The 12,204-nt window shown below is 59.8% G+C and overlaps 1 protein-coding gene across 3 annotated transcripts in view; it reads right to left on the minus strand.

Moving 5' to 3' along the window:
• NOS1AP (nitric oxide synthase 1 adaptor protein) overlaps nt 1-11,120 on the minus strand; it is a 37,147-nt gene extending 26,027 nt beyond the window's left edge. For all 3 annotated transcript variants that reach the window (XM_058030241.1, XM_058030239.1, XM_058030238.1), the window contains exons 1-2: nt 10,971-11,120; nt 1,581-1,652 (exon numbers count right to left, since the gene is read on the minus strand). In XM_058030241.1, coding sequence (XP_057886224.1) covers nt 1,581-1,652; nt 10,971-11,075 — 177 coding nt within the window. In that variant the 5' untranslated portion in view covers nt 11,076-11,120. The remainder of the gene's footprint in view (nt 1-1,580; nt 1,653-10,970) is intronic.
• Between the last annotated feature and the right edge of the window lie 1,084 nt (nt 11,121-12,204).

Below are 12,204 nucleotides of genomic sequence, written 5' to 3' on the forward strand. Positions count from 1 at the left end.
ACCCTCAAAGCTGTGCCAGTCCTTCCACACTGAGGTGCAGTTCTGTGATTTTGGGGCTGGAAGTGCATTTGTTCAAAAGTCTCATCTTGGAAGGCAATGAAGGAAACTGTTGTTTATGAGAGCTCTTGAGGACATAACAGTCGTGCTGTCCCAAACTGTCTGGACACAAGGTGAGCAAACCTAATGCCATAAAGGCCTTCCCATGTCATGCCCCAGTCACAGCACTAACCCCCACGGAGAGGACAGGAGGACAGGCAGGAAAGCTGTGAGGAAAGGCCACAAACTATTTACACCCTGAAAGTTTGAGACAGAAGAGCCTCAAAATGTCTGTCCTTTGAAGGTGATACTCCGGATATGATCCTGCTCTCCTCCTCTGGTGAAAGAGAAACTGAGATTAAAGCAAGAGTCTGCATGAAGGGCTGAGAGGAGCAGAGCTCTGGTGCAGCTGCTCAGCCACAGGAGCAGCTTTGGTGCTTATGGGATCCCATCAGACCAGCAGAAAGACAGCTCATCCCTCACCCAATGTCCCTGTAAGTGCCTTCAGGCCCTTCAGGTTCAGGGTGCTGTTCCCAGGACAGAGCCATCTCTGGAGGACAGGGCAAGGTCTGGCCTCAGGACAGACCAAACCTGCAGCCAGCACACCCAGGGCCAGCTGGGCCCCAGGGGCTGTCCCCTGCTGAAGAGCAGCCAAGCTGCTGCTTTTATCAGCCTGGGGGCAGCGAGCTCTGGGGTGCATGGTTTGTTTGCTCCCCTCCCTCCCTCCCTGTGAACACTCGTGCTGCCCAGAGGCTGGGGAGCAGAAGAAAAGCTCCTCTCTTGGTCATGGGCCAAGCATTAAACAGCAAGGGCGTCCCATATCCTGGCTGCAAGTGCTTTGGGAAGCCAGGTGATTTCATTAGCAGATCATAGCCCCTGACCTACTCACCCTGAAACAAGCTCACTGCTGGCCAGCCCCAGAGCTTGCTGCTCTGCACCTCGCCTTGCACGCTGCCATTTAGCACTGACCTGCTGCCATATCCAGGCAGCACCTGAATTTTCATGCTGCTGAAAGTCTTACACAAGCAGTAAAACCCTGAGGAACCTCTTGCACAAGTAGCCTATTGTTACTTTGTTATTGGGACTGACCAACGAGGAATTGCTCCCAGCCACTGCACGCTACAGTTCCCATGGGGTGCCACATCCCACACGTACCTTCCAGCCCATCCCAGGATGCAGCACTGTGAGCACACACACAGCCCCAGCACAGGGGGTGTCTGGGGACAACTGTGCTGCAGCAGTGCCCTGAGCCACACTCAGCCTGCCAGCACCAGGCCCAGCTGACACAGAGAGGGGGACAGTGAAACACGGAGGCATCAATGCACTGTGGGACGGGGTTGATGCGAGACAAAGCTGCAGGTGCAGGTGGAGGATGAGGGCAGGCCTGGGATGGGATGGGATGGGAAGGGAAGGGAAGGGAAGGGAAGGGAAGGGAAGGGAAGGGAAGGGAAGGGAAGGGAAGGGAAGGGAAGGGAAGGGAAGGGAAGGGAAGGGAAGGGAAGGGAAGGGAAGGGAAGGGGAAGGAGCAGCCCGGGCACACTCACCCTGATGCGCCGCATGGCCGTCACGATCTCCACGCGGCTGTTCGGCCGTGGCACATCCAGGCTCCCGATGTACTGCAAGGAAAGGAAGGAGATTAGTCCAGCTCCTAGAGCCCTGGAAATCCCACGGGCCCAGCAGGGCCCCAGTGGTATCCACAGGGGGAACCCAGGGTCACTCCTGGGGAATGAGCAGCATTTTGCCTGCTGCACCTGAATGCCTGCACGCCTCCAGCCATGAAGCTGTTCCCTCACCACACCACACCACTGCAAGCAGTCAAAACCCCTTTTTCTAGCAATAAAATCCCTTCAGCCGTCAGGCCAGCAGGACTCACTCATGTAGGCCATGATCAAAGCACACAGGTATAAGCAAGTATCCCCTCGGTTGCCGTGAGTCATCCATTACAGACCTGGGTATTGGAATATCCCTAAAATAGCCGGCCCAACCTGTCCTGTGACAGGCCCTCCATTATTTAACTGCAGCCCTGCCAAAGCCTGGCTGTTTCTGCAGGAATGCTGAGCCTCCAGGCCAAGCCTCCAGAATAAAGGAGCCGCTTTGCTATTCAAAGGGGACCAAAGGCAGCGCCACCGCGACCCAGCACGGAGAGACACGGAACAAAAACCTTTTTAAAAATCAAATGGAAGAGGGCAGATTCTGAAGAAGGATCAGAAAACAGACAAGCGATGAAGAGTCAATGCTGAGCGCTAAAAACGTGTCGTTGGAAGAAAAGCGTTTTGAGCCCATTTACTGGCCCTGTGTGCTCCCACGCTCCATCTCCACACAAGGGCTGACGTAACCTCGGCAGCGCGGCACGGGCACCACAGCCTGCAGGGCTCCTGCTGCTGGGGCACGGCCACAACCTCTGCTGGCACCGACATGGGTGCCCAGGGGCCTGAACACAGGCAGAGGCTGCTCAGAGGGGTCACTTCCCTCCCAGCTCCCCACACCTCCGAGGAGGGGTGGCACGGTGCAGGGGATGCATGACCAAAGCTGGGCTTTGTGTGCGAGCTGCCCCCGAGGGCCCTGTGGGACAGAAGCTCGGGGAGCCCCGTGTTCCTGAGAGCCCTCCTTGCTAAGGCAGCTCAGCCAGGCCATGCCCAGCACACAGCCCCTGCCTGGGGGTCACACAGGCAGTGCCCAGTGACCCACAGGGCAGTCGGTGCTGAGAGGAGATGAGCAGAGAGAGGATATAAAAATAACCCCAAACAGCTGGCGTGTCCATCACGTGCCGTGCAGGCTGCACGGTGCAGGGCAGCCTTACATAACTGGGAATTGCAGCCCAGGCCAGCCAGCCCCTCAGGGCCCTGCTGAGAGCACACAGCTCCCAGCAGTTCCCTGTCACAGCCCCTGCACGGAGTCTGCCACCCCTTCAAAGGGGCAGCTCATCTGAGAGAGGCATCTCAGACATCAGCACATCCCCTTCTCTGAGGGGAGGCCTGGAAACCATCAGGAAAGAGCAGGAGCTGAGGAGGAGGGCAGAGGCAGCTGGAGCCCTGGGCCTGCAGCCACCAGGCAGGACCTAAGGAAGAAGCCCTGCCCCGTCCTGCTCTGCCAGGCACACATCCCTGTGGCACCTCCTCACTAAGCCTTCCCACGTCACTTTTCTGCCAGGGACCACCTGGGGAAGCAGGATTCTCATCCTATATGAGAAGGACAGACCTCTGCACCCAGAGGAAGCCTGTCTTCCTCCAGCTATTCCCAGCTGCATGAGGTCACTGCCTGGAAATCCCTTTCCTTCCCCTGGGCTCTCCTTGCCCAGGCAGGTGCAGAACGCAGCATGGCCAAGGCCAGGGCAGGCAGTGCCAGCTGGGCAGCAGAGCTGGCTGCCATGGCCACAGGAATTCCAGCCATGCCAAGCTCCCTGGCTGCTCACCACAGCCCCACGGCCACAAGGGAGTGAGTGTGTGAGCCCAGCAGGGCTGGGGTGCCCTGCAAGCACAGCCAGCACCACCCTGGGCCAGGCACCACCTCTGCATTGGCCTCCTGAGAAACAGCATCAGCAGCAGGGTTGTGTTGGTGCTGTCCTTTCTGTGCTCCAGCTCATGCCCACATGCACCCAAACTGAGGGGCAGCAGGATTCACCACTGCTGCCCAGCCTGGTGTGCAGAGCTGCACCCTGCTGTATCCCACAGCCCCTGGTGCTCCCACCAGAGCCCACCTCCACCCCAGCGTGGGCTCACTGCTCACAGTGACCATGCTCACAGCTCCAAAAACACCCCCCTCTCCCTCCACTCTGCAGGAAGGTGTCTTTTACACATTTCACACAACTCAGCAGATGGACAAAGTCTCTCCAGATTATTTTTGCCTTCAGGGCAGAAATCACACGTGACAAGTGTGCTGCAGAAGAGTAACCCTTCACAATGTGGTGAATATCCCCCCAAAATGTGGACTTGGGGGTTGGTCTTTCAGCTGAACAACTTCCCAGGTGAGCTGGGGAATGGCCTGAGAAACCACCCATATTCAGCAGGGATGTGCAGGCAATGAGGGCTGCTCCTGCTCCACTCTCCTCCAGCCCTCCTACTCACAGCACCACTTTTAATTATGGCAATAGGTGTGGGAACAAGCAGGTGAGGCAAAGACAAGGATAAGCAAGGCAGCCAGAGCCTGCACAGTGCAATACTTCCCACCCACCCCAGCCCTGAGACTGAGCTCCCTTCTCTGCCAGTGCAGGAGCTCAGAGACCCCCGAGCATGGGCACTGCCAGGCACAGATTCCTGCCCTCCTTTAACACACAGGAGCCCCCAGCGAGGTGCCAGGCACACAGAGGGGGTCCCAGCCCTGCAGGGCCATGGTCAGGCCAGCATCCGTGCCAGCCAGCTCACCCCAAGGCAAAGGGAGGCAGGAAGGACAAAGGAAGGTGCCCGGGACAAAAGGGAACAAATTAAAGCTGTGCAAAAGAGCTGACAAAGAAAATAAACCCGCGAAAGAACGCACCCTCCCCAAGCCCCACGAGCCAAGGGGGAGAACACGTGTAAGTAAAGGATGTGGCTTTTCCAAATAATCCCCTCCAGATCCACGGCCCCACCGCCCTGCCAAGGGATGGAGGGACAGAACCGGAGTCCCCCAAGAGCCAAGGGGGATCAGGGGGTCACAAATCCCCTCGGGCTGTCCTGGGCAGCCCCCTCCTGCCCTGCCCAACTAGGGGAAGAAAGGCCACCCCTGGGTGAACGGGCAGCCCCACAAAGGCAGGCCCAGCCCTCACTCTGCCAAGGCCAGCGCTGCTCGAGCCCGTGGTGCCACCTCTTTTGTAGAGAGCCTCTGGTCCTGCACATGTCTCCCCCTGTGTTGGGATCCAGCCTTGCATCCACCCATCCTTGCAGGGCCCCAGAAGGGCATCCCTCCCATGCTGTGGGAGGTGGCAGCACCCTCAGGCCTCTCAGCAGCCACAGGGACTCTGCCTGCTGTCCCCTCCCCATGCAAACAGGCTCTCAGTGGGCACAGACACACAGCCTGCACTGCTGCACCCTCTGCCCACGGCTCACAGAAGATCTGCCCAGTTCTGGGAAATGCCAGGGAAAAAAAATAAATTTGTTTTTTAAACAGAAAACAAAGGGGAGCACTTTGCCAAAGCACTGTTTGCACAAGTCACTCAGTTTCTCGTTTTTCCTCGAGGCTGTTGAATACTGCTCGTTTTCTGCTCTGTCAGAAACGAATTTTCTTGAGAAGTTGCTTTTTCTGCGGCAGCAGGTGGCAGATATTTTGGGAAACCGAAGGCCAACGGCATCGCTGCCGGGGGACACCTCGCAAGGGGCGTTGATGGGCCCACCGGAGGCAGAGGTGGGCAGCCAAAGCCTCCTGGGGAGGAGATGCCTCCTTCCTGCTGCTGCCAGCCCAGCTCTGCGTGCAAAGGTCAGGGCTGAATCATCCCCGGCTCACAGGGAGCCTGCCCTGGCTGCTGCTGGCTCCCAGCTCCCTCAGAGGCACGGATGGGAGCCGCTGCTTCTCTCTCTGCAGGCGGGCACTGGGAGGGGACACGCTGGCACCGGCCCTCAGGGCCAGGAGGGGTTACCAGAGGCACCAGCAGCCAGCAGGGAGTGCCAGATGCAGGGCACAAGGGTCCCCAGGTTCCTACGGAGCCCAGGGTGGTGTGAGGCTGCACCAGGCACAGGGACATTGACCCTGCCACATGTGCCACACAGTGAGGGACAAAGTGCTCAGGCGCCGGTGTGAAAGCTCCCCATTTCCCCAGCATGGGGAACGCCCAGTCTGCCTGCAGTGTGTCTGATAAGGGTTTCTCCCCAGGCAGAAGCCCATTGCCAGGGTCCTGGCTGTCCCACTGCTCCTGCTCTCCAGCTGCCCGGGGAGCCAAGGCTCTGAGCTGGCACTGCCCTGCCCCTCGGGAACTCCCTGCCTGCCTGGGGCACAGGGGGAAGCTTACTCACACTGCGCTGGTGCAGAGGCCAAAAGGGATGGAAAATTCACAATGCCAGCCGACTTTAATGGAAAAAGGCCCTGGCTTCCATTCCAAGCTGGGCACCTCAGCCTTGCCCAGTTCCTCCCTGAGCAGGGCTCTGCACCCCAAGGACAACAGATCCAGCCTGGGCAGCCTGAGGCCATGTGTCAGAGCCATGCAGCTGGACACCGGGCATGGACACAGCAGGGACCTCACAGCAGGCAGGCAGAGCCCCCAAGGACAGTCAGTTTTGGGTGGTCTCACTCAATTTTGGGTTGGTTTCAGTCAGTTTAGGGTGGATTTCACCTGGTTTTGGGTCAGTTTCACTAAATTTGGGATGGGTTTCACTCAATTTCGGGTATTTTCACTCCGTTTTGGGTTGTTTTCACTCAGTTTTGGGTGGTTTCAGGTGGGTTTCACTCCGTTTTGTGCCCATGAGCCTGCTGGTCCCAGCAGCACTTGCCCTGCTTAGGAGCTGCCCCAGGCTCAAGCGCCAGGGACACCGAGCTCTGGGGGCCCCAGGACACTCACCACAGCCACTCTGCCCTCCCAGCAGCCAAGCCAGGGCTCACCTCAACAGGGAAGACACCTGTGATGGCGCAGCAGGGCCAGCAGGAGCTGAGGGATGAAGCTTTTCCAGGCAGTGCAGCAGGCCTGTCCATTGCTGTGTTTCCATCCTGCCCAGGCAGGCTGTCCCACACCGGGCCTGAGCCTCCTGCTCCTGCACCCAGCCCCAGCAGGCCGTGCCAGCCCAGAGCGCTGCAGAAAGCTGGGCTGGCAGCATGCCACGGCACCCCTGGGCACCTGCAGAGCCCACGGCCCGGCCCCACAGCCTGGCACACAGGGCTTTGGCACAGCCAGGCCGAGTTTTCCTTGCTAAGAGCTCCACTAAGCAGCCCAGGAAGCGACTCCACAAGTACGGCAGAAACGTGCCACTGTTTCAGAGGAGAACCTTTGCAGAATTGGGAAGGTTATTTATAGCCTGGGGCCAGCAATCCCGGGCTCAGGCTCACTGCAGCTCAGCTCTGGGCACACAGAGCTGCCAGGACAAACAGCCCCCAGAGAGAGCTGCCAGCTCCCTCCCAGCCAGCCAGGCTGCTGCACAGCACCACACAACCTGTCTCCTGGTTCCCAGCCCTCCAGGAAAGCCACCCTTGCTGGCAAGGGAGCCCGGAGCAGTGGAGGAGAAGTGAACACCTCGATCAGGGCTGCCTGCGATACAGTTCACTTCCAATGCTGTTATTTGCAGCCCCAACGTACATAAAAATATACACACGGGTGGAAACACACATGTACTCCCTGCTCAGTGCCCACCTGAGGCTATAATCGTTTCCCTGACACAGGATTTTGCTTTGGAGCAACTGGCAGTGCCTGCTGGTGCTCGCAGCCCCTGGGAGGTGGCAGGCAGGTGGGCTGCAGAGGTTCAGAGGAAGGGACATCATGGATCAGACTAAAGTCTCCTCCATGTCCCATCTCCAAACATAGACAGCAGCAGATGCTCAGTTCAACTCCAGTTTCCCACGCACGGAAGCAGAGAAAAGCACTGACAAAAATGAGAGAAAGTGCCTGGTTGCCAAGACCACTTAAGGGAAAAAAAAATCCACCCCACCAGCCAAACACCAAAACCCCACCTGCTGCACAGAACAGCAATGCTCCTGAACCTCCAGCCCCACCTTTACCTGCAAGCAGGTCTGGTGCCAGGAACAGCAGCTTCCAGCACGTGGGATGCCCAGGCAGTCCCAGACCACAGGCACTGGGTCCACCAAGGGCTGAGATGTGTTTGGGCAGTCACTGCTCCCCGTGCCTGCACACAGGGTCCTCACAGCCACCTGCCCCTTCTCTGGAAGCCACGCACACCAAGGCACTGCAAAGGGATTCATGGGGCTGAGGGAGTGACAGCTCTTTCCAAATCATGGGCATTTGGCAGGTGGGACCTGGCCATGGACACAAGACCCCTGGGGCAGGAGGGAAAGCCCAGGCCAGCAGCAGCCCCCAGGAGAGGGACAGTAACAACTTCCCTGAGCAGAGCCAGCAGCACCCAGCACTGCCAGAGACCAGGAGTGCAGTGCCAGGCTGCACTGCCCCACTCCACTCCCTCTGCCTGCTGCTCTCTCTGGAGCCCTTGGGGGAGCCTGAGTCACAATTTCTGAACACACAGAATTGCTGGTGTTGCACAAGGCGGCCCTTGGGTTTTGCCCTGCAGCACCAGGGCTTTGGGAAGATAAGGAGTAAGCTCACATCCCGCTCCTTCTCATGGAGGTGGAGGAGAACAGGAGATATCTTTCCTCTCTACATCTCTGTTTATTTAACCAGAAAACCACTGCACAAGTGGGAATTTCTGTCCATTCCCCTTGCACCACGCTGCAGCTCCCAGTTCTTTCATCCAAATGTTTCAGCTAACCCAAGAGGCCAGGCTTTTGATTTCAATCAACAATTCAGATGGCAAGACACAGAAGAAAACAAACATCCTGCCTCCCATTGGAGCCAGCTCCTCTGATTCCCTGCAGCCTGACCAAGGCATCTCAGGGATACAGCCAGGTTTGGTGCCAAGAGAAGTGGCCAATGAAAACAGATCCAAAAGTGTGAAATGCATTACTGTTCCTAAAAAGATGGAGTGGGATTTTCCATCTCTTGGGTTTATCTCCAGAAAATGGATTAACATAATCCTTAGGGACACTCTGCTCTGCCTCGGTGACCCTGTGCCAGCACATGTGGCTGCAAGTGGCTCCAGCGGGGACAAGAGGCACGAGCCTTGCGATGGCATCACAGCTCAGGGGACAGCACCGCTCGCCTCACATCACGTCCACCACCCTTTGCCTGACAAAGGTTCAGATTCTGCCTGCCTGTGGCCACCCAGCCACCCGGGATGGCAAGACTCCCTCGGGAGAGGGACAAAGGGGACAACAGCACTGATGCCAGCTGCTGCTGATGGACCAAAGCATGCACTGCACCCACCACACGTGCCACTTAGAGACAGCAGTAGGTCCAAGTGTAAAAATACAATAAAAAATTAAAGCAATAAATCAGTGCACACTGCCTCAGGCCCACACTACCCCCCTGCAGGGAGCCCCAAGCAAGCTCATCAGGAATGTCAGGCTGCTGGAGCAAAGAGCACTGCTCCAGTGCTGAGCTGGAACACCGGGATCCCCGCTGCCCGCACTATCAGCTACCCCAGGAGGATTTGAGGAGACAGCCACTCGAGTCCTGACATCCCAGACAAGCATTTTTCTCGTTTAATCTTCCCCCAAAGTTCTGCTCTAAATCAGAGCTCCACATTTCTGTGACTCGTGCCGGGTGCCTGGCTGCAACAAGAGCTGTGCGGGTGTAAGAGCCTGGGATTCTTGGCGATAAAAGGAAGTAAAGGAATGTAAGCATTTAATTAATCTTGAGCAATCTAGTAAAAGGATAGAGTAATTGCCTCAGCCATCTGCATTCTGTATCTGGCATCGAGGGCTGCTGGTGAAACCCAGGAATTGGGAAGCCGGGTTTGGTACGGACTGCGCTTGGCAATAGCGCGTGCCACCGGATACCAAATAAGAGCAAGAGGAGCTAACAAAGGCTAACATTGCAGTGCACTAACGCAGCCAGACCAGCAGCGTGGAGCAGAGACGAGCCACGAGCACACCCAGGGGCTGCTGACGCCCTGCCCCACTGCCCAGCCTCCCAGCCGGGTCCCCGGAGCTGGCACGGCACAGGCACACGGGATGTAGAAGGGGAGAGATGCTCTGCAGCCACTGGCAGGTGAGGGGTGAGCAGGCGCTGGCAGAAAAGCAGCAAGGCTCCAATCACTCAGGAGCAAAAGGCTGCGAAGTTGAGCTCGAACAGCCTTTGCCAGAGTTGCAAGGCAGGTTTAAGTTTGCTCCACAAACAACTGTTTTGCTCTGTGCAGCACAGTGCCTGCCATGGGGCAGGTGATGGCCTCTGCAGAGGAACCCTCCCGCCCCGAGAAAAGGCGGAAAATAACACTTCGACACCTTCCTACGAGCGCAGCCTTTGCCCCGAGGGCATGGCACACAATTAGATGCCAAATTTTCTTCCCCTGACAGCACATGTTCTCCGAAGACAACAGCGTGTGACAGACGCCTGCCTGCCTGCCTTCCTGCCTTCCTGCCGCTCGTTTTACACCAGGCTTTCCTCCTAAGTCAACCTCACTTGAGTACCCCCGTCAGCATGATAACCGTACTCCCCAAGAGAAGAAAAAACGGGGCAGAATTTTGTGTTTTCGCTTTCCAACTCTCCTGGCCAGCTCCTTCCCAGTTTCCTGCTGGCCAGCGTGCCTTGCTCGGTAGCTTGGCTTTTGCCAGCCTGCTGCGAGATGGCAAGCGCCAGCCTGCGGGGAGCCACAGCCGACGTGGAGCGAGAGAATGAAAAGTCCCAACGGAAAAGAAAAGATAAAAAGCCAAGAGCTCCGTGCCAAATCCACCAGCGAGGACGGTTTATGTGTGTAAAGAGGAATGGCAAGCGTTTATTTCGGGTGCGTGCCCCTGACCGCCTGCACCGCCCATGGCACGCAGTCCATGGGGCTGCTCACAGCACGGCAGCACCGGGCTCCGGGGCACCCTGCAGACCCCACAGCCGTGCCCATCCCGGCGCACTGCCCGCAGCGCTGGAGCCGCAGAGCACAGCCCGAGCCCTCCGCTCCTCCCTGCCGGGCAAGAGGCACACGGACCCGCTTTGGGGAGCGGCGTCCCCGGGCAACACCAGGCGGAGCCCCGGAGGGATGAGGGCCGGGGAGGGATGCCGGGGGGAAGCAGGCGGGTGACCCCACTCCAGCCTGACCCGTCCCACCAGTCCGGGCATCCCTGCCGTACAGGCGGGAAGCCTCGCCCGACTCCGCGGCGGAGTTTAGGGGAGACCAGGTAACGCCAAGGGGAAGGGCTCCGGGGAAAGCAGAAAACCCCCGCGGCTATGCCAAAAGAGAGCTGGGAACCCGGGCATCCCGGAGCGCCGGGGCACAGCGCCGGGCAGCGACCCCCGCGGCTCTCCCGCGCCCGCCGCCCACCTTGGCCTCGAAGCAGATGCCGTGCTGGAAGGCGTCCTCGTTGTGCAGGGGGATGCGCAGGTCGTGCCGGTCGTCCACCAGGTTGTACTTGGACTTGGCGGGCATGGCGGCCCCGCGGCCGGGCAGCCCTGCAGCGCGCCCGGCCCTGCCGCCGGCCCGGCCCGCCCCGCCCGGCCCCGGGGCGGGGACGCGCCCGCGCGGAGCGAGCGGGGCGGGGGCGAGGCTGCGCCCCCCTCACGGGCACCGGCACCGGGACCGGCACCGGAGCGAGCGGGGCGGGGGCGAGGCTGCGCCCCCCTCACGGGCACCGGCACCGGCACCGGAGCGAGCGGGGCGGGGGCGAGGCTGCGCCCCCCTCACGGGCACCGGCACCGGCACCGGCACCGGAGCGAGCGGGGCGGGGGCGAGGCTGCGCCCCCCTCACGGGCACCGGCACCGGGACCGGGACCGGAGCGAGCGGGGCGGGGGCGAGGCTGCGCCCCCCTCACGGGCACCGGCACCGGGACCGGGGCACAGCGCCGGGCGGGGGCGAGGCTGCGCCCCCCTCACGGGCACCGGCACCGGGACCGGGGCCCAGCGCCGGGCGGGGGCGAGGCTGCGCCCCCCTCACGGGCACCGGCCCCGTCACCGGCCCCGGAGCGGGCGGCGGGGGCTCCGTGCCCCTCCCCGGCACCGGCACCGCCGACACCCGGTGCGCGGGGCCGGGCTTGCGCCCCGCCGCCAAACTTCAAATGCATGGGAAACCAAGGAAGGGATAACGGGGAACGGAGCCTCGGGAGCGGCTCGGAGGGTGGGCAGCGCCGGCCGCCCCCCGGCCGCACATGGCGCCCATTCCTCCGGGTCGGGGAGCCGCGCCAGGGAGCTCCGCACGCGAATCTTTGTCTCGGCGCCGGACACGGTGGAAACCAAGCACGCTGGAAGTGGAAAATCTCCGTCTTGCGCTTAAAGAAAGAGCAGCTCTTGAGACCAGATCCCCAGCCCTACCGGGCCCTCCCTTACCAATGTCCCGAAAGCTGTGAATATGCTTCCCACCCACCAAAAGCAGCCCAGAGCTGTTCTCCTGATGTTCGGGGAGCAACTCACATAGATCTGACCTCAAGTCCAGGCTGTTGCATCCCTTACCCCCATACACACAGAGCACTCTAAGGTCGGGCTCCATCCTTCTGTGTTTGGATGCCCATGGATGCTGCAGAGATCATCTCCCCATGTGTGCCTGAGGAGCCAACACGGGCCT

The sequence above is a fragment of the Melospiza georgiana genome, chromosome 9 (assembly GCF_028018845.1).
Source record: "Melospiza georgiana isolate bMelGeo1 chromosome 9, bMelGeo1.pri, whole genome shotgun sequence".
NCBI lineage: Eukaryota > Metazoa > Chordata > Aves > Passeriformes > Passerellidae > Melospiza > Melospiza georgiana.